This window comes from Cheilinus undulatus, linkage group 16 (assembly GCF_018320785.1).
Source record: "Cheilinus undulatus linkage group 16, ASM1832078v1, whole genome shotgun sequence".
Lineage (NCBI taxonomy): Eukaryota > Metazoa > Chordata > Actinopteri > Labriformes > Labridae > Cheilinus > Cheilinus undulatus.
The window spans coordinates 31210875-31238066 of NC_054880.1; the positions used below are offsets into that span (position 1 = coordinate 31210875).

At 38.2% G+C, this 27192-nt stretch overlaps 1 protein-coding gene across 1 annotated transcript in view; it reads right to left on the minus strand.

Annotated features, from left to right (window-relative positions):
• Positions 1 to 27192, minus strand: part of khdrbs3 (KH domain containing, RNA binding, signal transduction associated 3) — a 216739-nt gene that overhangs the window by 69627 nt on the left and 119920 nt on the right. The window contains exons 4-5 of the mRNA XM_041809643.1: positions 10035 to 10181; positions 9085 to 9224 (exon numbers count right to left, since the gene is read on the minus strand). Of these exons, the coding sequence (XP_041665577.1) occupies positions 9085 to 9224; positions 10035 to 10181 (287 nt within the window). The remainder of the gene's footprint in view (positions 1 to 9084; positions 9225 to 10034; positions 10182 to 27192) is intronic.

Sequence of the window (27192 nt, forward strand, 5' to 3'; positions counted from 1 at the left end):
ACTTGAAGTCAATGAGCTCTTCAAAACAATCCATTTTGTAAATGAGGATTAGGTCATAGTTAGGCTAGGTCTTTGATTTTAGCAACAGGTCTGGTTAAAACATCTGAAGTCAATAGTTAACAGGTGTGGCCAAACACTGCTGTATATATAGTGTATGTCACAATTTCCATTAGTGTTTTTTAAATCAATTAGAGCATTGATAGTACATTAATTTTTACAATTAGGCTATCTAAATTTGTTTGAGGACAAAAATCCTTTCATCGCTTATCTCTTCGAGGGAGCCTATCCCAGCTGTCATTGGGTGAGAGTTGGAGTGCACCCTGGACTGGTCACCAGTCAGTCAGGAAAGACATATCCTGACTAAAAGCAAATACTAAAATTTAAGGACCTCTTATTGACTAAAACTTGACTTAAATATCTTTACGTTTTCATCAACTGAAACAAGACCAAAACTAGCTTTTAGAAATGACTAAAATGACATAAAGGCAATTAAATCTAAAACCAGGAATAAGACTAAATTCTAAAATAGCTGCCAACAGTAACAAAGTTGTCCATCACTATGGCTCTGTCATGTATATACTATTGAAGAACTTTTCTGGCTTTGGAAACAGCTGGAAATACTGTATCTCAGGTAATGTGAGGCAAATATTGTAACAGATATATCTAACATAGAAGTGGTGCATTTTAATTGATAAATGCATTCTTGTTCAACATTTTTCATATTGTAGCTTTAAGCTTTCAGAAAATGTAGAAAAAACAGACCAAAAATGTTGGATAGATGGTGGTGTCCGTATCTGTTTGTTTGTTTGTTTAATATGGACATTAATGGACTCTAACCTATTCATTTTGGTCATTTTGCATGCTTTTCTTTGAATTATTTTTCTGCAAACTGCAGAGCAATTGCAATGCAAAATACGCAGAAGAAAAGCACAGCATCATTTTGGACTGTATAAAAACAAATATACCAAACCACTGCAGGGAGACATGTTTACTTAGATAAGTTTAAAAATTGAGTTTAATTAGGTGGTTTACTTCATGTTTCAAAAAAAATAAAAAATAAAAAAAATCCTAAGAGTACTTCTTTTTATCAGAATCTGAATCAAAAGAGATCATAATGAGTTAAAATCAATCCTAAGATAAGATACAGAGATAGGCTATGGCAAATCTGTAAATCAGACATCCAACATCCCCATATGTCTGGAATAAAATGATCCTTGATTCATTAGTAGGTGTTGGACTCTGAGACTGGCTGTCAAATAAGGCTCCTCTGAATGAGTCGTTGACTATTTGGGGTCACCCCTAATCCAGAGCATCAGTATGGGTAACACATGCCGGTGTGAAAGTGTGAAAATGTGCATGGACTTCATGTTCAGGAGCCTGAGGATCTCTGTCTTATCACACGCACATTAGGCATGGTAAATTCAAATTACAGTGTAATTTAAATAAACTGTGACTCTGAGCAATACAAACAGCCAATCTCAGTGACCTTGTTTATCTCAAATCTGATGAAAGGAGAGTGTTTCCTTTTGTAAGCACAAAGAGCAAACAACATGACTCTTTGCGGTTTTGTTGCATTTTCTCATTGCATGCACAGCATTGACGCAGCGTGTGTGTAACCTGTGTGTGTGCGTGTGAAAGTCTTCTAATGGCCGTGAGTGTTTTTATTTGTAGTCTTATGAGGTCTCAGAGGAGCTGGAATTAGCGTGGGTTCGCAGGGCTAGTAGGGAGGCAAGCGTCTACTAGGGATGATTTGCATATAAAGGCTGTTATGCAAATGTGGCTTTGCTTTGCTAATGTTTATGGACACCAGACATTGCATCACTGTGTACTACCAGGCTCTGTTTACCATCAATTTTGTTTTCTGTTAAGGATACTTCCCCGCTAAATTGCCAGTCTGGGCTGTTTCAGCACACAGAGGACTAGTGCTGAGTGAAATTATGGTAGAAGTTAAAGGAAACGAATGCTCTAATTCTACAAAGAAGTCTTTGACTAAGTGGCTCAGTGTTTGCCTGAATAAATTTTCATCTGTTTAAAGAAATGTGATCCAGAGCCACAAGAATAATGACATCAAATGCTGATGACATAATGTTAAGAGGAATTTTAGATTTTCTGACTACTGTATCTAACTGAAAACACTCACCTCTCTGACACCAGATGGAGTACAGTACTGTGAAACAGTATTTCCCCCTTCCTGATTTCTTACTTTGTTTGCATACTTGTGGCAAATTTCAATATTAGACAAAGATAACCCAAGTTAATTCGCCATGTAATTTTTAAATGATGGTTTCATGTATAAAAGGAAAAAGCCATCCAAACCTACCTGGCCCTATTTGAAAAAGTAGTTGCTCCTAAACCTAGAAACAACATCTGCAAGCAAGCATTTGCGATAACTGGCAATAAATCTTTCACATCACTGAGGAGGAATTTTAGCCCACTCCTCTCACAAACTGATGGCTGGACATTCTCCTAATGGATTTTCTGGTAGAAAGCAGAATTCATGGTCCCATCAATTAAAGTAAGTCATCCAGGTCCTGAAGCAGCAAAGCAGCCCCAGACCATCACACTGCCAGTACCATGTTTGACTGTTGGTATGCTGTTCTTTTAATAAAGTGCTGTTTTCGTTTTTCACCAAATGAAATGGGATGTGTCCTTCCTAAACGTTCAGCTTTTGTCTTGTCAGTCCACTGAATTTTTTTCCCAAAAGTTTTGAGGATCATCAAGATGTTCTTTTAGTAGTTTTGACCTTCAAACTCTCCCATGGATACAATTTTTTCCAAGTCTCTATCTTAACTGAGTCAAGTGAAGCTTGCAGTTCTTTAGATGTTCTGGGTTCTGTCATGACCTCCTGGTGGGCCAATCACTCAAGGGAAGGTTTCCTACTTTTACAAGTTTTCTCCATTTGTGGATAATGACTCTCACCTTGGTTCAGTGGAGTCCTAAAACCTTATAAATGGCTTTGTAACCTTTTCCAGACAGATGGATGGCAATGACTTTGTTTCTCATCTGTTCTTGAATTTCTTTTATCATAGCACGATGTGTGAAGCTCTTCTAGCCTACTTCACTTTGATTCACCAGGTCTGTCAGCAATCAGGCCCGGGTGTAGCTAGTAAAATTTAACTCAGCTTTCCAAGAAATGTGGTTAATCACAGTTAATTCATGATTTAATAAGAGCGATACTTTTTCACATAGGGCCAGGTAGCTTTAGATGGCTTTTCCTTTTAACAAATGACATAATTTAAAAACGCATTTTGTGTTTACTCTGGTATAAAAGTTGTTTGATTATCTAAAACAGTGAAGTGTGAAAAATATGCAGAATAAAAAGAAAGTGGGCAACAGCACTGTATAGTGATAAAAATGGCAACAAAGCACCTCTCTTGTTTCAATAAATGTAACACTTGACAAGATGAATTCAACAATGAAATCCTAACAATGACACAAACATCATTTAATTCTTAAATGAATCAGTCAAACTTTGCTTGGCCAATCTTTATATTCCTACATCCTGTTGGGACTCTACCGTATGTTACCATTTCATTCTGATGGACTGTGACCTTACTAGACTGCTAACAATGCTTGACCCTGATGAGTTTTTTTCAGACAACACCAGTGTGACTGCTTAGATCAGCAATTTTGCAAGATCACAGATGATTTATTAGGAAGGTTTCACACCTATATCATGTTTGCTTTGTTCTGATTCAGATGATAAAATCATTCATTGTTGTATTTTTCCCTTGGGCCATTTTGTGTTCACACTGCAATGTTCTAAAGTGGGCCAAAGAACACACCAACGGCAGACAGCCTTTCTTGTCCACTATGTATGGAAACAAACGGCATGCATTGCCTACTAGTCAGACTTTGCATTCTAAATGCTGGTTATCCTACCCGAGACCAAACTCTTGAAGGAGGGGGATTTCTTAAAGCTTTGCTGGTGTTATGGTCAAATTCATGGCCTTGTAAAGTGATGTAAAATGATGTTCTTTGTAAATATTTCTTTGATTACTTTTCTGTAGAACAGCAATCAGGTAAAATTTACCCAATGCTGTCAGTTAATGAAGGAGTTAATGAAATATTAAAGTCCATCAGTCTTGACTTTCCTAGTGTGTTAATCTGTACTGAACTGTAATTATTCAGATAGTTTTTATTGCATTTTAAATCCCAATATTTTACAATTAAAACTTTTTTCTGTCATTTTGGATTTGTCTACTGTCTTAAAGTGAGGGTAATTGCCTTCCTGACCTGCTTTTATAGGTAGATTTAAGTTTTTACATGAATTTAACCACGGAAAAAGGAACTTGTCATGGATTGAAACAGAAAGTGGGCAGTAAAGAAGTAAATATTTGATAAATCAGGGTGAAGATGACTTTTGACTTGTCAACTAAGCTGTCTGTGAGGTTTTCTTTTGTTCGTTTTTTTTGTTTTTAAGTGAAATGAGATCATAGGTAGCAGTGTTGGACTTATTTTACATCACTGTGGCTGCGGGGAAACGCTGATGTGGCTTAACCAAAATGTTTTAAAAGGGACAATAAGCATGTGATTAATCATGATTTAAAAAAAAACAGTGCACTTATTGCATAACTTAATTAATTGTGATTAATGTGATTAATCTTTAACCTTGCAAATCAGATGGACTGTCAAGATTCCACATCTGTCAAAAAACAGATCCGTCTTGCAAAGCTCCTATCTAAAACGACTGTGCCAGCAGACCAATCAGCAGAATGAGAGTTGACCCACTGGCTGTTTTAGGTATATACAGACTGAAGGCCTCATATCAGATGAGCTAGTTGTGATGGAATGGAAAAAAAGCATCTATGATTACTCTTGGCATTTTAATACCTGTTGTAACTATGGCACCTGAAAGCAGCTGAAGGCCACCAGTTACCACAGTCACACTTCAAACCATAACAACTGTTAGCACTTCTATTAGCAGAGGTTCTCTAAAGGCTGTGTATAAAAGAAGAGAGCTGCTTGCTAAAATTGGAGGTTGTTATGATGAAGGAAAAATCCCCCTGGTTCAACAAGTTGAGTGACTTTATTGAGGTTGTCAGTTTTGACTCTGATGATATTAATTGTTAATATTAAACAGCTTTGCCGACCACAGAGAACATTTCTTCTGCAACAGCATTTAAAGCCGGATGTTTCTCTTCATATAAGGAATAAACAACAGCAATCCGCCCATAGTAACCTAATCAATTTCTCTTTAAACTGTTCTGTTTTTCCTCTATGTCCTATTGAGATGCTGTCTGTCCCTGTGAATTGGACATGGCTTTATCTTTTTATCTTTACATCCTCTGCCATGACTGATTTTAAATGTCTCTGTAAATACCAGTCAGGTTCCAGGACTAACATTTGACACTTAGGATTAAAAAAATAGAGATATAATTCTTAAATTAAAGGAACAGTAAAAGTTGACATAATTTGTGTTTATATCACTACCAGAGTGTTACGAAATAACAGCATGATGCTGGTTTTTGGAAGGTGTTACCCTCATTCTTCATAGAAGCCTGTCCAAATGACTCAAAAATAAATAATCTCCTCCTACAACAGAAACTCAATCCCATATAAACATTAACAGAGTCTACCATGTGTTGTTTTAATTCTTTCATTCCATTCCTTCTCTCTTTTTTCCTTTGTTTCATTGTAATTGTTCACTCCAAACTATCTTGAAAACCACACTTACCCACAATGCACTCTATCTACTCAATCAGCTGTATATTGTCTAGCTTCTGCTGTTATTTTTCCCTTTTTGTGCAATATCACTACTTTGTCATGTCACCACTATAATAAAACAAAAAAGCAGAAATAAAAATCATGATGTAGCAGCCAAAATACTAACTGCCTTTAAACAACAGAAGAAGACAGTGTTAGTGCTAGATAGCCTCACTGGACTTTTAGAGCCAGTAGAGATACTAAGTAGCTAACTCAGTTTGTTAGGGATCTATCATATGAATAATACTAAGCATTCTGCTGTGCATTGCAGATGTCATTCTTATTTTTCACCTGACATTTTTATGCTGTGCACTCCCAGTGTTTCAAAAGCAAAAGAACTTGTGCTCCTTTGCACCCAGTGCATTTTCAGAAACGTTCAAAGTTTTTGATGAAAAGAGCTCAGAGATGGAAACTTTTTGTTTCTGTTTATTTACAAGCTCTCCTTCATGTGCAAACAGAGACACAAAGAGCTGTATCCACAGTAAATTTAAAATATTACTAATGAGGCAAAGGCAATCAAAATGGACAGCCTGTCAATGAATTATCAGATTATAAACATCCATTACGGACAGGTTAAAGAGTACAGCCAAAGATTCCAGCTGAGAAAATAAGTTAATAAATACTTACATCCTTCCTTTGTCTGCTGTTGAGCATACATACAGTATATTGGCATTTATATATCCTGTCTGATTTTACTGTTGTCTCAGGATAATTTAATTACAAATAAAACAACGCTTTTGTTCACGGCATCTTTTTGTCTGTTTCTGATGTTGTGGGAATACATGAGATAAATGAGTTTACAGAGAAGACTGGAGTTTAGGCTATTAAATGAAAGAATCTGCTATTTAAATATTTGGTGGTATGTTCTCCCAGGTCCTAAAAATAATGTGAGATTATGCTCAGATTAGTTCGACTCATGTCACTCCCATAACCAAGCCACTAAAACCAACCTCTGTGGGTCTGCGCTGAGACTGTGCACCTTCAAGATAGCAAAATGTAAATAAAAATGCCCCAGATCACACTGTGCCATAGACAGCATGCCTTACACTATTAAAAATGGGTGCAGCATACTTTTACTAAGAACAATCTATCACACATTATTAGGTAACGGATTTAATAAATTATGTATTTTACATGACAATTTTTGAGAAAAAAGATTTTTTGTTTTTCTTAAAATAAACCCAATCTAATGCTTAATATATAAGGCCAGTAAAGACGTTTTCAATTTTTATGATAGCATCAAGCAAAAGAACTAAGGTGTTCATCTGGATCCCTTTGTGGCTAGTATCATAGATGTGGGGAAATGTTGGCTGAAGCCATAGTGACATCAGCCATGGGGAGAGAGTTTTGAGGCAGATCTGCAGCAGCCGCCATATTGAAAATGTTGTGTCTTACTTTAAATCAACCTGATAATAGACATGAGGGGCAGGACTTCAGCCTCCCGACAACTAGCTACAACCTGGCTAAAACCCTAATTTTGCATTTAATATTATTAAATAATATTTACATTTTTTCTCCCACTTTTAACAAGTCAGTCTTATAAAATTATTATAATTATTACTTCAGCCTGAAAAAAAAAAAAAAAAAAAAAAAAAAAATATATATATATATATATATATATATATATATATATATCAAATATTAACTGTATTCTGAAGATTTTAACCCTTTACAGGCCAGTACACAACTCCACTGTTTTAGTAGAGCAATATATATATATAATACACACAGTTTCCTTTTCTCTATACCATTATCCACCATGTGCAACACACAATTAGCATTTCAGTAGTGAGAAAAGCAATAAAAAGCGTGAAAATTTGTAACATGCATTGGCGGGGGAAAAGTACTGCCATCTGGTTGAGAAATCTAAAATTCAAAAATATAAACCTAGTAGTCAAAAATTAAATTCTAACCTAAAAGAATGCATTAGTTTATGTTGAGATAAATGTGGGATCACAATTGACATTTTCAATAGTTTTCAATGGGACATTTTTTGTCCTTAGGAACAAATATGTCGGTTTTTGTGTAGCTAAGCCATTTTAGGCTAATTTAAGGAACTTAGATGACAATTCTGATTTTGTTTTTTAAATGAACATCCTCTGGCAAATTTGAGCTATATTCATTCAAATCAGCCAAAATGAATTGAAAAAAACATAAAGGGCACAAAATGTCCCTCGGATATCTTAAGAGTTAAACAGATGAGTTTCACAACAATTCAACCCTTCAACAGACATGAATTATTTAGGCCAAAATATTGTTTTCAATCAGGCTGTAAATGATTGTTTCTGCTTTAAAAAAATGCAGTTTTAAGATGGGTATGCATGTATCTTCTGGACAGTCAAGGAAGTGCAATTCCTTGTCCTTCCTGCATTGGCTTCATTTTTGAACCACACAGGTTGCCACTTGGTTAAGATTAATCACTTAGGCAGATCATTTAGCTTTTTTTCATCACATCAGTACATTGTCATTTACTCCTCACTACCACTTGTGCACACAAGTGCCCTCTCTTCTTTTTTGTGCTGCTTCACAGTCTGTTATCTTCATTGAGTGTTTTTAAAGGCTAATTAAGGTGAATGAAGCTCCGTGTTTATTTGCATATGAAGCGAGAAATTGGTGGTGCTGGAGGAGGGAGGGGATTCGGATTTTACTTGAAGAATTGCCAGCGACTAACAAACAACTTCAGCTGAATAGGCCTTCGCTGGTAAATACACATCAGTGTCATCTCCACCTAAAACAGCTGGAAAGAGAGCTGATGATGCAGCTACATATTTCTTTCTTTTCATTTCAAGTCATTTAATCTTGTTGCATTAGTATTAGAGGTGGTAAGAGGTGATCAAATATTATAGCATCCTTAGGAACAAACACAGCACATCTACCAAAGAGTCACTGTTTTTGCAGATCTCAGAAATCCCTCCTCCAGATGAACTCTCTTTAACTCTCAGCATGTGTCAGGACAGCAGTCCCAGGATCAGTCAAGGAGCTGACTGCATAATGAGCTGCTGCTGTATTTAATACACGCATGTCTTAACCACACTGAGAACTGCTGCAGCACTTGCTTAGACAAATTCAGTGAGTCTTGTATTTCTGGCTTTAATTATTTAAGCATTTAAACTCAGAACAAAGAGCTTTCTATCAAGAAATAATGCATGGGAGAGGGAAAACTCAAAGAGACATCCAACTTTTTCTTTCATTCTGCTCTCACTGCACCAGACGGAGGCAGTCTTTAATATGCTGTTACTTGAAATGACGCCATAATGCAAAAGTAAATTGAACACATCCAAGCAGCCCCTTCACTGTAAATAAAACCCGTTCCCAAGCTGAAGTGAAGTGCAAACACAACATCTTTGGCACATACACACACTCTTGGAAGCAGGTTACCTGGGAGGCCCTGGAACAGGTGTCCCTCTTCCACGGGCGGCTGACTTGCCCCTCACCGATGGCACCTTGGCGTCCTCAGAGCCGCCGTTCAGGTATGTGAGCTCCTGCAGCTGGGCCTGTCTGATCTCATCATTGTAATCCTGCACACAAAGAGGCAGCATGTAAACGGCAATAGACTCGCTTTCAATTACACTGTATTAAATTTCTTCCTTTATCTCCAGGGCTACAGCCCCGGGAATATCTAATTAATGTACTTTACAGTGCTGCTGTGACCGCTGTTCCTGAGGCAGAAAAACATTTCAGATCTCCCGCTGATAAATCCTCGACACCCCATTTGCCTTTATCTTCTCACACAGTTGTTTTTTGTCGCTAAATTAAAACACATAATTAACTTGGATATACGTCTTTTATCTCAAAATGACTGATATTATTGTCATGTGTCCGCTTTATCAATAAATATGTTTTATGGAGGCATAGGGAAAACATTCAAGAGGTTGTGGGGGAGGGGTCTGCTCATAATTAATGCTAAGATGTAAATCATCATAGCTGCAAGCATTGGAGACATCATACATAATGAATGGAGGAAGAGTAAATAAGCTCTGTGCTTCATGCTGCTTCTAAGGAGGGTTTGGCCCGTGCAGAGATTCCCTCCTGCGCTCTTTTATTTTGTAAAACCCACGACTTCCCACCAAGGATCACACACTGAATCAAATACTTTCCACACACGCACACTCTGACTGCCCCAGCAGAATTTACAGCCTGAGTAACAGACAAAGAGAGTGTGTGAAAGAGCAGGTTGTTTCTGCTGTTACTCACTGGTTTCACTGTGGACAGGCTGGAAATGAGTTGGCCGGGGCCAAAGAGCAGCTGAGCAGAGATTCAGGAGGAGGAAAGGGAAAGGCAGACAGAGAAAAAAACATGCCTGTATCTGTGCAGAGAAGAAAACTTACTGGTATGAGGAACTTCTTGATCTCCTCCAGAGCGTGACCCATTCTGGCGTAAGCCTCAGCCGGCGGCGCGAACACCTCGATGAGGACGTGCAGGTCTTCGTTAAGGTGGTGATATTTGGCCTCGCCGCTCTGCCGTAGCTCTTCCTCCTGATGGTACAACAAAAAAAAGTTTGGTATCATATATCTCCTGTCTCAGGAATGAGCAGGGGTTAGCTGTCACAGTCGGGAACATCGATCTTGGTTTTTTTTATATCTGGGTGAGGATTTACTGCAGAGATTTTCCATAACTGTTACATAATGAGGTCGGATGCTTCAATGCAGCAGAGTAACAGCAGAACAGAGGGAAAATATTTATGTGGGTTCCCGTAAACTTTTGTCTGCAAACAGTCAATCCTTACAATCCTTCTGACTGTGGCTGTCAGATTTAAACGATCACTTTTGTCCTCACACAGCTGCCTCTCCTCCTAACAAATGTACAGACTGAGTACGTGCTCTCATTCACTTCATCATCGCTTCTGCTTGTTGCGTTTTAGCTCATCCACATGAGCGCCTTGGATTCAGGGGGGTAAACCCACTCTTGGAGACAAGAACGCATTTGGCAGAATTCAGTATCAGCTCTTTTCAACAACTAATGTGTCAAGAATTTTTTGGGGGGAAAAGAAACAAGATTTTTAAAAGCATTTTGTGTAAAACTGAAAAAAGTGCAAAACAGAACTCAAATGTCAGCACTCATATCAAGTATGTGGATGGATATGTTACAAATATAGGAAAAAAAATGTGTCCCATATTGGTTTTACAAGTTGATTTGGGCTGATTAAAGCTAGTTTAAACACATTAAAAGTGTCCTACTTCTGATTATTATTTCATACCCGACATGATACATACTTCCACCCTCTTATCAGTGAGAAAAATGAGAATTTCCTAACTTCTCATATATTCTCAAATGATTTCTTTTTTGTCTGGCAGACAGCCAACATACAATCCTCTAAACAAATGCGATATCTCTTTTAACCATCCACAGTCAAACTTCAAGACGGCAGTTATACTATTCCAACTCTAAGTATATAAACAAGCTATCACGTGATTGAACAGGCTCTACTTACTGGCAGAAGCTGGAAAGTGAAGCCCCCAAAAACCAGAGTGATGACCACACTGCATCAAAAACTAAGGAATATGAAGATTAGAAATGATCCAAATGAACAGATATATAATCAACCACCCTGTTTTCAACATGGACCTGTCTGCAAAGCTGTACAGCCTAGCTCTGTACCTGCACTCTAGCTGCTCTCTGTTTAAAGGTGCGGTGCTGGTCCACTTCTCCTGTGGCTGATAGACTTACTATTGACAGGTACCTCAAACAACCCCACTTTATAACTCCATACAGTCACCCTAAGGACAGGTGTCACCTGTATTGAGTTTGTAGTTGTTGCTCCATTTAAAGGGAGAAAAGTAGAGCTGTCAAACTTTTTCATAAACATTCTTTAGCCCTCTGAGCCCTCAGCTATTCTTTTAACTATTGTGTCTCAGATGGACTTATTGTCTTAATAAGCTTGCAAAACATCAACCCTGTGTTTCAGTTTAGTAAACATTAATGAAAAAAGTTGTTTTTTGTTTTTTATCACAAACTTGTTCTCCCATCTCTTGGGGACTGAAAAATGAATATACAATCATGCATGGTCTTCAAAATATTCAAATTTCAACAAAAATGGCCTTGCACTTTTGGGAATTTGAGTCGTTATTCAAAGCAGATCCTGTCTGCAGTGACACAGAGAGTCACATCACAGCCTCTCTGTGTCTATTTATCTCTATTATGAGTCATTCAGGCTATCTTCTCCAAGTTCTATGTGTTTGCACATGCACTGCTCAGCAAAGCATGATGTGATGACACAACAGCCTGCCCAGTCACAAGGCACTGTGGGACACAAACAGACAATATGGTGGATGGCATGAGCCCTTAGCTGCAGGAATGATAAGAGAAAAAATGATGATGAAATGTCAGTAATACTGGTGTGAAATTAATCTTTGAAGACAAAGTTGGTCAAGTTCAAGGCTCACTAGAGCTTCACTGGAATGGCACAACCGGGGGCTTTCAGAGGAAAAAACCAAGAGGCAAAAACTAACATCAATCTCAGAGGGTTAATACTGCTGAGTGTGTAAGGTAACACAAGTGACAAAATATGAACTCTTTTAATAAATGCCAAAAAGGATGAAAAATTATCATCAGCTTTATGCAAATTCATGAAGCCAGTAAGTTAGATAATAATGTGGACAATGTTTGTCTTAGAAAAGAATAAACATATTTTTTTGACATTTTGCAAACTGCAATGTAAAAAAAAATGACTTGAGCTTACTTAAAAAAAGTGGAAACTCATTGCCTCAAAAATAACAAGTGAACTAAACTTGACTTTCGTGAGTTTTAATAACTTCTTTATTCTAAATGTGCAGCAATTACACTAACTTAATATTTCCGAATAACAACTACTGATGTTAACTAAATTATTTAAAGTGTGCAATACTAGTCTAAAATCAAGTATTTTAAATGATCAAAGCTATGATTCAAATGTTTATTTGAGTTTGCAGGACTTAAGCTAAAACATCTACTCTGAATGTGCAATACATCTAATTCAATCATTTTTAATGCACTGTAAACTCTTAAAAGTTCATAGAACTCAAAATATAAAAGGTAATATTTATCTTAAAGGGATACTTCAACATTTTGGCAAATTCGTCCATTGCCATAATTCCTGTAGTCTTAGTAACAGGTTTGTTACCTTCAGTTGTCAGTGCAAGCTGTTTTTAGATTGCTGCTGACGAGTTCGGACCTGCTGTGCCAACTCAATGTAAGCAGACAGTATTCCGGCTTTCCCTCATCAAACTCATCAAATACACAATCCAACAACTCCAAAACGCTCTCGTGGACAAGTTGTGACCTGCACATTCACCACGCTATGAAATAATCATGGAACATTACGAGACAGAGATGTTTTAAAGCTAAATGCAAAGCCGGAACTACACTCCAGACATGGCTGCTGCACTGTGTCACTCCGCCCAGTGGTTTACTCAAGAAATAGTTCTGAGTATTTGCTTCATGCATTGTAATGTTACATAAATATACGTTATTATTTCATATCATGGTGAATGTGCAGGTCACAACTTGTCCTCAAGAGTGTTTTGGAGTTGTTGGATTGTGTATTTGATGAGTTTGATGAGGGAAAGCCGGAATACCGTCTGCTTACATTGAGTTGGCACAGCAGGTCCGAACTTGGCAGCAGCCGATCCAAAAATAGCTTGCACCAGCAACTAAAGGTAACGAACCTAATACTAAGACTATAGGGATCATGGCAATGGACGAATTTGCCAAAATGTTGAAGTATCCCTTTAAAAATGTAAGTAGAACTCACTGAAAAAAGTGTATATTTTAATATATTTTATTCTACCATTCCATCAAAGGTATGCCTAACCCTATGCAATGATAAAACTAAACTAGTAGCTGAAATTTTATTAAGTTAATTTTCTATCTAACATTCACTAACATTAGCATCAGCATCAACATTACCCCCATGGGTGGGACCCCTTTAAATGAGTTGGTAACTTCACTCGTGATGCAAAAGGTTTAATGACCAAAGGCATATTGGGAAACTATGCTGCTTTGTAATAACCCCATTAAGTCAAAAATATAAAGTTGAATTAGCTGTTTTGGATTAATTTTTTTGACCACCCTTTTCAAAAGGTTCGAATCTGGCCTGGGGCCCTTCACCGCATGTCTCTCCCCCACCCTTGACCCTGTTTCCGACTCTATCCACTGTCCTCCTCTATCTAATAAAGGCCCAAAAACAAATCTTAAAAAAACAAAAAAAACAAAATAAGTAAACGTAAGTAGACCAAGTTCTTTAGCTTTCATGGCCAAGGAGTACAAGTAACTTGTTTCAAATTCGTTTTTATGAGGTTATCAAAAACTGAGTTAGTTTAACTCAGTGTTTCTGACTAAAATTGATGTTGGTGTTTACAGTGTGGTATAATTGGTTTTTCCTAGTTAGGTGTAGTTCATTCTAAGATGGGCTTCAAATGTAAAATGGGCATCTAACTTCACTTTAAATCCAAAATAGTGAGAGATAAACAGCAGAGAGCTGATACAGGGTGTCTATTTTCATATACTCTCTACATAAATAAATCTGTATGGTAGAGTATCCAAAACATCTGATGATGATTAAAAAAGTCAATCAGCTTGTCATGTCAGACATGTCGAGGATGGCGCCGCCAATAAAGTCTGTTACAAACAACTGCTCTTCCAGATTTACATTTCCCATTGCGTCTTTATTTTCATGTATTACACTCAACAACATAAACTCAGTAGTATCTCACCTCACAGACAGGCTGTTCCAGCAACTAATGAAAAAAACAGGCAGGCTTCCACATATATACAGTATACTCTGCAACCTTTGCAAGAGTTCAAACATCAATACAACCACCTGTTGCCATGAGAACAAGAACAAAGTTACTGGTTTTAGCGTTGTATTATATGTGTTGACCTACTGTTAAAGAGCATGTATGTGTAGTTTGGTTACTGCGCTTTCAAACACTTGAAAGCAGAGCCGATGTAACTCACTCTGCTCATTTGTGCCTCGCTCGCCTGCAGAAGCACCCATCATTTAGCATGCATCTGAAAAACATAGCATGTAAACAGTATGGGGGCTGCACAGGCCATTCAGGGCCGACAGAAGCAGGCCAGTAAAACGTTATTGATGGCGAGAAATAGGACAGCGAAAACCCCAAATGTCTCCCCAACACATTACACAAAGGAAACAACAGGTTTGGCGTCCCAGTTTCTTCCTTTCAACGAAACAGAAAAAAAGTCTTCTCTGGGGCCTTTCCAGTGCGGCAACAACTTCCTCTTTCCCCTCTGCCGCTCCAGCACCATGCAAGCCAGTGTCTCTGATGTCACCTAATTATAAATAACCTTCTTTTAAGAGAGCCTGTGGTATGTTAATGATATGTTAATTTCCCTCATAAATCTGTGCTTTACGAGCAGAGGGCTCCTTTGCGCACAGCAGCGGCGCTGACGGAGCTGCCGGTGTCGAGCGGGGAGTGTGAGCAGGGTGTCGGGAAGAGACGACTGCTTGCAGATCTGTCTCTCCTTATCCCTTTCATGTGTTCCTTCGTATATTTGCATGAAGGAAAGATATGCAAAACTATCATTATCTCATGCTTTAACTGTACGATCAGCCAAAAACCAGACAGTCCAATGTGAGGCGGCATGAGTCATCTGAGTCATCTTTACTTCAGAAGTATCGGTTCGTTTGCTTCATCCGTGCAGTCTATTTAACATGTTCAAGGTGTCAGTGGTATAGCTAGAGGCTATCTTTTAGCTATGAAACCAATCTGTATGTGCGACCACATGATTTGCATATGATACGGAAGATATAATAGCATTTTATATGTACTGGGTCTCTCTACCAGTGCTAATAAGAAGAACTTGGTGATCCAGCAAAGTCCTTTAGCAGCTCAGCAGCCCACAGTGAGAGATTACAGCTGTCTGTTTCTGATATCTACCAGCAGCATCTCCCTTCTGCTTACATTTTTCTTCTCTGTAAATCTGGAAAGACGTTGATCCTCGAAACAGAAGGCCTGACACTCTGAATACACTTCTGCAAACAGAGCCCAGAGGTAAAGAATAACGTCGAGCTCAGAGTGTTCACTTTCCAATGAAATTAAGGACATACAATAAAAGAGGGTCAAATTCAGAACTAATCCTTGTTTATCACTAAAATTCAAAGAGCATTTTAACAGTAGGCGGTTGCTCTCCCTCTCCCCTGCTGGTATGCTTTCACATTTATAACACCACTCCATGTCCAAGCTGCCCTGTGTATGTAAACAGTCTGGTACAGTTAATCATCATAACAGCCAAGAAGAAGAAACATCAATCATGTCAACCACTTGCATTGAAATATGTCCATGTTAGATGTGCACAATAGAGTCCATCCTGCAGGCTAACATGGATGTTTTTATTATTTTGAGATGCCAATAACATTACTCCTCCTACTTCCACATTTATCATGCAGATCAGAAGATAAATGGGTTTGTGCTGGGCCGAGACAAGGTCTTTTGAGGAAACTGGAGTCCTCATTTGCCTTTAAACCTTCACTTGCTGATTAGCACAAACTATTTGGGCATAATTTTGTTCAGATCTTCTGTCTACTGTACTAGAGTCCACATGAGACCACCTCTCTAAGTGGGTACTGTGCCTGAGAACTTTACGCTTTTGTTCACACTGAATCGCACTCTGGGGTCAAGTGATCTGAGCCCAGACTCCCAAGTGACACTACCCAAAATAGCACATACAGTAGACTGTATTTCCATCTTGATAGGCCAATATAGCAAAGACAAAAATATAGCAAGACAGTCTGGCTGCAGACCATTCATCCTTCAAACCAGTCATCTGAGATGTTGTCTATTTCAGAATGGAAGTGCCATAATTTGCTGGTACAGGGTCTTAGATTGTTTTTACATTCAGATTTATTCATAAACTAAGTCTGAGAGTTACAATCATGAAATAACTATTGCAAACATTACAGAGTAAGCAACATTTCAAAAATGAAACAGACAAAGTACAAAGGTCTATCCAGGGCTAAATTATTTGTAAACCCATTTTAGAATCAGTTAGTTGGCCTCATTAGCTTATGCTAATATTGTTTTCACACCTGATGGTCCAGGGACTTAGTTCAGTTTGGAACTCAAATTGCAACATTGCAATCGTTGCACTTTCCTATGGTTTGGTTTGGTTTGCATCCACATTGCCCTTGGTCAAATGGTCCAAACCATAAGTCTGTGGTGCTGTTGTCCCAAACACAGAGCGGCGAAGAAGAAAATGAGATGTGAAGAAGCCAAAACCGGATGTCCTTCTTTTTTTTACATAAACAATCTAACAACACCAAATTTATGCTGTCTTGGGATTTCTGCTTTTGTTTTCAGGCATTATGAGCAAACAAGCAGCAAGCCATCCAGCATGTCATTTTTAACACGAGAAGAATGAATCGTACCGAAGAAAAAGGCAAGCCAACATGTGAGCAACAGACTACGAAGTTTTGCTTTGGCTACACAGACGCCAAGCAAGGTACTGGCATGTATTTCCATCCATCCATTTTCTATGCCACTTATCCTGTTGGGGGTAAAGGGGGTTGGAGCCTATCCCAGCTGTCATTGGGAAATAGGTGGGGTACATCCTGAATTGGTCGTCTGTCAATCGCAGGGCTGACATATAGAGACATACAACCAAGCACGCTCACACTCACACCTACAGACAGTTTTTAGAGTCACCAATTAACCTAATGAGCATGTTTCTGGTGGTGGGAGGAAGCCAGGGTACCTGGATAGAACCCAAGCATACACGGGGAGAACATGTAAACTTGGCACAGAAAGGCCCTGACCAGGAAGAGAACCAGGAACCTTCTTTCTGTTAGGCAACTGCGCTGCTGTGCAGCCCCTGACATGTATTTGAGTGTATGAAATTACTTTTATCCATCCGTAAATTATTATGCTTTGTACCACCCTATGCCTTTGGTTCACAAGTTGGTCTGCTTTGCTTTCACACCTAAAACAAACCGCAACAGGATTCATTTGGAAGCAAACCGACACCCCTGTTTTTAAGCGGACCAGAGTCCGCTTGTTTGGATGGCACCAGAGTTCATATGAGCTTTCGAACCACTCCAAACGAACCGGACTATCCAGGAAAACGGACCAGAGTTTGTTTAAAGTTGACCAAACAGCTCTGGTTTGTTTTATGTTACTGACGTTGATAAAAAAGCCAATGTAACTTCATTAGCTTCAGCAAAGTGAGCTTAGATTTCCCTTAGGATTAAAAAAGTATCTATCTATCTATCTATCTATCTATCTATCTATCTATCTATCTATCTATCTATCTATCTATCTTTCTATCTATCTATCTATCTATCTATCTATCCATCCATCCAATCTAAGACAACAATCACGAAATTAGTATAAAGTCAAAATAGACAGTAACATGACATTAAACAGTGACTGCTCTGCTTTGATCTCCTTAAACAGCCGGGTTAATGTGAATTATATATTTCTAGATCTTCAAATGGACATAGACCTACATTCTGTTTCCACAGCTGGTGGATCTCTGCTCTCTCACACAGACCACTCCTCCCAGACAATGAAGGTGTTTCTCAGCAGCTGGCAATTAGAGCCGACGCAGGTCTTAGCAAAAGTGAAATGAAGACGATGTGATAGTTTTGTCTATCAGTAAAATTAAAGAGGGAGTACAAGTCCCAGGGAAGGAAAATGGATGAGTTAATCATGGTGCTAACGAGAAGGGGCACAGAACACGGATGCCTTTACATCATCTTGCTCTGACAGCGGCAGGACAGCGGAGGTGCCATAACCAGGCGGGGAGACTCCGACTCAGGCAGCTCGGTGCCTTTCAACCTCTCTGCACTCACATTCTTGTCAACACAAGATCAAGGTGGTGCAGCAGCAAATATCTGAGCAATTATCCCGGCTCTTTGCAGCAACTTCACCATACGTAAGACCTCAAAAGGGAACAGTCTAAGCATTGTATAGTTTCATCCTCTGACACATTGAGTTAGATTTTATGAGAGGAAAGACTATAATCACATCTCTAATGACTTCTGCTGGCTAGAAACGGTACATTATTTTTCTTTTCCTGCTTATAATAGGCCACCTAGTCATGCAGAGCAGCATGTGTTTGTTTTATCATTATCTTAATGTAAAAAGAGACATGTGTTCAATGAAAAGTGAGTCACTTTGGCTGTGTTTAAACTGCATGCCTTCACATTACACATATTAAAGGTGGCATCATAGTGAGAATGGAGTAAATTCCAAAATAATAGTTTGTGTTTTTGTATGTGAGAAATCCTTAGTCATTTTGTACATGTAGTCCAGTGATCCCTGGTTAATGTAGCAGCATTTGCACCCTTCAGGAGTTCCAGTTTAGTTTTTCTGTTGAAGTAACTTAGGGTGTACAATTAGGGTCTGTGTTCAAAACTGCTGTTTTTTTGCACTTGCAGCATTCATTTTGAATACAAAGCCAATGTAGATCCTTTCTATCAATGCTCTGTATCTGCAAGGGAAGAAATGCACTCAGCTGTTTTAGTCTTTGTTTTGCACGCACAATGCTGTCAGTTGAAAACAGTTCAATTCTTGGAACAGCGCCACGCTCATAAATGTAATTCCTCCCTAACTAAGAATCCTTTACATTGTTTTCATGTTTTCTTAGTGACAATTAATTGAAAAAGGAAATATGGAACACAGGCAAGACTGCCTGGCTGACAGTTCATCTTTGACAGCTACTCTCACAGACCATTCATGTGTTACACTAAAACTTTTGAAATAGTGTCGGACTACACTTCTGTTTAGGGTCAGGGTAAGGGTTCAGGTAACGGTTAGGATACCAAAAGTAGGTTAAAATTCTGATCTGCAAAACCAGATTACAAAATGTTAAACAAAGCCAGGTAAACAGTCTGCGTACAGGAAAAAAAAACTTCATGAAAACATTCAAGTGCAGCGAGTGTAGCTAATGTAGCTCTGTTTGCTGTGTAAGCTATGTAGATATGTAGTTAATGAGACTAAAGATCATAAGCAGCTATGTACGCTATGTACTTACATCATCTATAGCTAAGGAAACTTTAGCTATATTTGCTAAAGCTCACATTGCTGAAGCTAACTTGGGTACATTGACCACCAAAGAATGTTAATCACCTGGCTGGCATAGCTATGTTAGTTTCAGCTAAACTAACAAAGATAAGGCAAGCCAGCATTCATGTGGCTACTTCTAAACACATTGTTTTTCTAAAACCATGTTACTATTATGCCAATACACTTTTCAATGTGGGGATATTTTAAATGTCACATCTTTACTTTGTTATTCTTACATCAATTGTCTGGACCCTTTTCTACCACTTAAATGATATCATATAAGATTATTTTACCAATAATAACAATCTGTCCTCAGCATTATGTTCCTCACAGCTGGAATTTAAAGTCATTTTAAAAGCAATATTTCCCTCTGCATCATCATCTGATCACCATCATGGTGAATTTAGTTTGTGCTGCTGCCTTTTTCCTCTGTTTTTGTGTTGATAACTTTACCTGCTCGTTCTCTGGAAGGCCTTAAGATTCACACAGCTTTGATCTTACTTTATCAATTTGAACAAGATGCCACAGTATAATGAGACATAACTAACTTTAGAGAGCGAGAGAGGATGAAATCACCTAATTATGGATGAATATTTTATTTGGCATGAGTAAAGTTATGCAGAAACCATCATAGTTTGTGTTTGTATTCTCAAGCCACACATCTACCTGTGATACATGTCTGTGTCAGAGGGCTCCAGGTTGTAGACCCATCCCAAGTAGAGACTTGTGGGCTTTAGCCCCATGTGAGTGAATGGATATGACGTGTCTGACCCTCAGTAACGACTAGACTGAGGTTAACAGCATGGTCATTAAATCAAAGTGCATAATGCACTCGGGATGGTTAACTTGAGGGGGGGTTTCATGTGATTTTATCCAGGATCCACCTGTGTTCACCTGAAGGCAGCTCATGCCAACGGCTGCAGGGACGCTGTGCACATTAGGCAGTTATGTCACTGTCACAGGGAGGTCAGGAGTAAACAGTGCGTTCTGCAGACATGTCCGTATGTCGGCTTTTGTCTTTCAGTCACCGTTATTCGATTGGCTATGGACAGTGACAGAGAGCAGGGCTGCACTCTGCTGCTCTTCTACTTTGCTGGGAGCAAAAATGTAGCTTTTTGGATGCTACCACACTACTTGATGAAAAAAATCAGCTAAGCCACATAAAAGCTCATTAATCCAGAAAATAACAATGCTACCACAAAGCCTCTGAAAAATGTAGCTGAGCTATGATTTGTAGTGACACTACTGGCCAACACAGCTTCTAAAACAGGTCCATACATGATCTTATCCTGGATTGGACCTCTTGATATGTTTCTCTATTTTATTCACAAAACGTTGCTTAGTCTGTTATGTTTGCAATGTGATTATTTCATGAGTGAAGCTACCAGACTTTGATTATGAATAAAGTTGAATTGAAAAAAAATCTACAACTGAAAATACATCATACCAGCAAATTACAGTCAGTGCAGCAAGAACCTATTCTTTGTAGGGATGCATGATATTATTGGCTTGATATTGGTATCATCAGATATTAGCTTAAAATGGGAATTATTGGTTTCGTCAGATATGAAAAATTCTGCTGATATTTATTACAGATATTTTAGCTATGAAAATCTCTCTATATCAGATGTAAATATTGGCCATATGAACCAATAATTATGGGGAGTTTTAGGCTGGACCAACAGACCTCTGAGGCTGGATTCCTTTTCTTTATTCATCATCACACCTCACACTTTAAAGTGTGTTTTATGGACTGAAATTTGTTAATTTGTTCATCTTCAAACTCTAAACTGTGTCTTTCAAAGAGTGAAGTTTTAAGGCTGACCTACATTTAAACATTGTATCGAGACTGGCTGAAATTAATTAGCAAATATCAGATATCAGCAAGTCAATATCATGCATCCCTAATTTTTTTTATGCTGCCACTTTGCCACATGTGATTGTGTGCAGAGTTGGTGGGAATGTGAGTGTTGAAGCACATGCCTAGTGTTAGTTTAGTATTAGCTTCTACATACTAATGTATACCGTCGTGGACGAAAGTTTTGGCACCCCTTTTTTCCAGAAGATACACCATTTCTCTCAGAAATTGTTGCAATTACAAATATTTTTGGTGTACACATGTTTATCTCCTTTATCTACATTGGAACAACACAAAAAATAGAAGAAAAAGAGCCAAAGTGACATAATTTTACACAAAACTCAAAAATTGGTCGGACAAGATTATTGGCACCCTTTTAAAACTGTGGGTAAATCATTTTATTTCAGGCATGTGATGCTTATTTAAACTCACCTGCGGCTGTAACAGGTGCTGGCAATATAAAAATCACACCTGAAGCCAGTTCAGAATGTCTAAAAGTTGACTCAACCTTTGTGTTGTGTGCCTGTGTGTGTCACACCAAGCATGGAGAAGAGAAAGAAGAGCTGAGAATTGTCTGAGGACTTAAGAAGCAAAATTGTGGAAAAATATGAACAATCTCAAGGTTACAAGACCATCTCCAGCGATCTTGAAATTCCTTTGTCCACTGTGTGTAAAGTTATCAAGAAGTTTATAACCCATGGAACTGTGGCTAATCTCCCTGGACGTGGACGGAAGAGAAAAATTGACAAAAGAGTGCAACACAGGGTAGTTGGAATGGTGGATAAACATCCTCAGTCAACTTCCACACAAATTCAGGCTGTCCTGCAGATTCACTTTTTTTTTCCCAAGGGTGTGCAACCAAATATTAAGTTGAGGGTGCCAGCAATTTTGTCTGGTCCATTTTTTTGAAATTTTTGTGAAATTATGTCAATTTTGTCTTTTTTCCTCTGCTTTTTTGTGTTGTTCCAACGTGTATACCAAAAACATTCGTTGTTACAACAATTTCTGGGAGGAATGGTGCATTTTCTGGAAAAAATTCCAGGAGTGCCAATACTTTCATCCATGACTGTATAATAAGCACAAGGGTTTTCATACCAGACAGACGTTTGTTTGAAAAAATACTTAAAAGTAGACTCTTTCTTGTTTTTTCCACAACTTCCTGACCTAGAAGAGGCATTTCAAGGTCTGAACTCAACCACCATGCCTTTCATGTAGCTGAAAACATACAGTCAGCATCGAGCAGAAGACAAACTACAGTTTTGGACTAGGGTATATCCCCTCCTTTAAAAAGAGGAAGAGGGGCTGCTCGGTGTGTCCTCGATGGAAAGCTGTCAGTCATAAATCCTTTGGTGTGTTTGTGCAGACAGTTTAGGGCTGCCGAGGTCAGCACATCTCCATGACAGATCTTTTCTCCAGCTGCTCAAGAAGAGTCGACCATCAAAGACTATTGATCACAGTAATCAAAAGGAATGTGCTGTATGATACGGAGGATCAACGCTGCCAACAAATCAGCCCTGACAAACAGAGGGAGAGGAGAGACGCAGACCAGCAGAGTGGAGACGATTTATTCTCTGTTAGCCAGTCCGGTCTGTTATCAATTCAGCTACTAAAGACCTGACATTTATATCCTCTCTTTATGATCAGGACACTGTTTGAAATTTCAACTTTCTCAAGATTCTCTTTAATTCTTTACTCAAAGTTTTTTTCATACATCTAGACAGACTGAAATTTGTGTGTGCTGTCTGCTCTGTGTTTCTGCTGCGATGAGAGAACAGCCTTTGATGGATGTGGAGCATGTTATGGGCCCCCAGATCATTCTCATTTCCATAAACTTTTGAAATTTGTCTTCAAGATGAGGCTGTTTATTAAAACCTTATGTGGTCCATGCTACCCATGAGCTGTCAGTCAGACGTAGTCAGACTTACTGGGATGCTTCATTTAAAATGCAACACATGTTCAAACATAAAGATAAGAAAAATATCTTAGGATGACATTTGCTCTATGTGTTTATATTTGTAAGTGAATAACTTAAAGCTGAAAGATTCTCAAAGAGTTTGATTTCTTGTCATCTAAAATGTATCAGCTACATTTGAAGTCAGTGCTCAAAAACATGGAAAAAGAACCATAAGGGGGAAAGTTACAACTTAAACTAAGGGACTTTATTCATCAACAAAGTTTATCTTTTAAAAAAAAAAACAGGTAAATGGTAAAATGCATGAACCTGAGCTTGTAAAACACTTTTCTAGTTGTCTGATTACAAAAAAACACTTTTCACAGTGCAGGTCACTCTACTAAAACATTGTCTTTGCTGCTCTATATTTAAGGCAGCTGTGTTGGAATTGTCCAAACTTTGTCTTGAGTTCTTCTAGTTTAAAAACATTCATTCACATTGAAATTTACATTAAAATTATTAAGCCAGCAGATAGAAACCTGTTGGCTAACTTAGATTACCTAAAAAAATTCATATTGTAGCTTTATGAACACATAACATAACAAAGAAAACATCATATTGTGTAATTCGGCTGTCTTTTTTATCAATTACTTGTTAAACTGCTCTTTGGGTGGTTTTAAGGATAACTTTTGTGCTCCTTTTATTGTTATACTGCCACCTGTAGGTGGTCTTAGTACACTACAAAGCTAAGTAGACTGACAAGCCACTAAACCAGCTGCTTCATCAAAACATGACGTAGGATCATATGTGTATTAGCTGATCATTTTAGGTGATTGAGGTGATCTAAACAAACAAAACACAAACACAGATTGGGTAATATTTAAAAGTAGGGTAACAAATCATTAGAAACAGCTAATGAATGAATGGGATAAGCAAACACTCCTCTCTTAACACAAACAGGGCTCTCTTTCTTGTTAGTGCCAACACAGCTCCTGTTTCATAAAGTTGTATTTAGAATTCCACTACCCCAATATGCCATGTAGACAATTCAGAGAACTAGCACAGTTTAACTGCTGCAGATACAATGGTGCATTGATAACCATTGTTGTAAAATTGGCACCAAACCCATGACTAAGTTGTCCGTTAACCTGACCTACTTTTGAGTCACGTTGTTCCAGACAGTCCCCATGTCTCCTCCTGACACTGCAGCTGTGACTGACAGCTGCCTCAGCCTCATGAGCACTAAACTTGTTACACAGATAACCTGCTCTGTTGTAAATGTGAAGGTTGCATCTGAACGTATAAAGCCCTTATTAAAGTGGACCCCACTTTTATCATGTGTGTTTCATAAACTCAGGACAATATGGTAAAAGAAAGACAATTTCATAAAAGTCTATCATTTCAGGTGTGGATATCATAGAATTGAATGTGGTTTGTAAACATGAAAGGTGTATTGTCCTTGTTTTGCCTTAAAGATAAATCATTGATGGTGGGAAGTCACTGGTTGAGTAGATTTTATTTGGTTATAGCACATTAAAGCAAGATGATATTTCACTGTGAAAGTCACTTTGGTACGTAAAGTAGCCACTCAGTACTTTGTACTTAAAGTAAACTTTAAATCCCTTTTTTTTTGCTTGATTAGATTTAAAACCAGTACTTTTATTTCAACTTAAGTAAACTTTAACCAAAGTAACTATGCTTTTACTTGAGTACAGAACTCTGGTTCTTTTAATCCCTCTGGATATCATTAACAGGTCCTTAATAATCCTTTTAGAAAATAACGGATGTGAAACAATGACATTTAATAAATTCTGAATTCTGAAGGTTGATTGCCATTAGTCACAGATTTAATCACATTTAAAAATCATACTATTTTGCATTTGAAAACTTTCTTTTTTCTGTCCATTTTTTATGTGAGTCAATTCTTAGCAAAGTTTTGGTTTTGCAATCAAATGAATGTAGAGAAAGAAACTTTATGATTATTACCTCCGCCAAGGTGGTTATGTGATCGGCAGGGTTTGTTAGTTTGTTTGTTTGTTAGCAACATAACTCAAAAAGTTATGGATGGATTTTGATGAAATTTTCAGGAAATGTCAGAAATGGCATGGACTGCACAGGATTCTGTACTATTGGGAGGTCGAGCTAATGGCGGAGGTCTGCATTCTCCGAGTGCTTTTCTAGTTATGATTGTGTCTGTTGTTTTTTAAATGAGTACTAGAAGATGGCTGTAAAGTGCTTATTCTGTGAAATATTATACAGAAAAATATAGAAGAAATGAGACATTCGAAGGGTCCTTTCCATCACTGTAGGAGGTAGGAGACACTTAGAAGCACCTACAGCGTAAAAATGATCAGGGTGGCTAAACTTACAAACTTAAAGGGGACATACTTTACCCTTTTATGACAAGTTTATATTGGTCTCAGAGTTCCCCAAAACATGCCTGTGAAGTTTGTTGCTGAAAAAACACTCCAGTATTGTTTTTTTTAATGTCTAAAAGAACCTCTGTTTCAGCCCTGCTCAGAACGAGCTGTTCCTGTGTCTGTAGCTTTAAATGTTACTGAGTTGTCTGACTCCCCCCCGACTCTGCCCCTCTCAGGAAATGGATGTGGTTCTCTTGATTGATCAGGAGAGGAGGGAGGGACTTTATTCCAAGCGTGGAGGGCCAACTGAACCTGGGGGCAGTGCTAACTTCCCACATGAGGTCATGAAGGGAAAATCTGAGGACGGCTTGTTTTAGCACACATTTTCTGAAGGGGGGGGGTTCTGGTACTTGAGGGGATTGTGGACAGGCCAGGGGCACATATTTTTGTTAGAAAAGACTGAAAAAATGATGATGACCCAACCAACACGCAACAGGTTTGGAGCATCCAGCTTCCTTGTAGCCGATTCACGAGAGACGAGATTTTACGAGAACTGCAAGGCTTATGCCCAAAACTGCTTTCAATGGAAACATATTCAGAGCACAACTGTACTTAGTCAAAACTATAATGGAAACCCAGCTACTGACAGCATGAATAATAGATGTGCACATGCCAAACAAAGGAAACATAACTACATTTACAATATACTTGTGCTGCATGATTTGATAATAACGTGTAATCGTTATCACTGGACAGCGCTGTGATTTGTGACTGTGATTATGATATAATTAATGCATGGTATCATGAGTCAGCGTGATTGGTTATTAATGAATATGCTCAGAATAATTACAGTTTTAAAGTAATTATTCTCAACTCAAAACATACTCATGTATAAGTATTTAAAAAAATGCAAAACCTGAAGTTTTCCAATACTGCTTTCAAAATAACTAATTTTTCTACAAAAGAAAATAAATAAAACTGTTCCCTTGTTTGAAAATAAGAAACTTCCCCGTGGTGGCATTCAACTTAAAGGCCTTTCTACAGACATTTTCTAAACCTTTAAAGTACTACGTAATACAAAAAATACTGCAGCCATTTATGCAATCATGTAAATGCACAGCCTGACATTGTGATTGCATTCAGATTTATTGTGCAGTGATGCTGTATACTCACACATGAGCTTGACATTAAACTGGAAAATATAAGGAAGCAGTCTCACACAGTACTCTACATCCTCTTCATACATACAACTGAGCTCCAGTTCTGTTTTAAAGTCCAGCCAGCTGTTCTGTTGTCTGCTCCTGTACTTCACTGATAGCACAACGTTTCCTCAAAAAGCTCTTACATTTTCTGAAGGATCCTTCTATGCTGTGT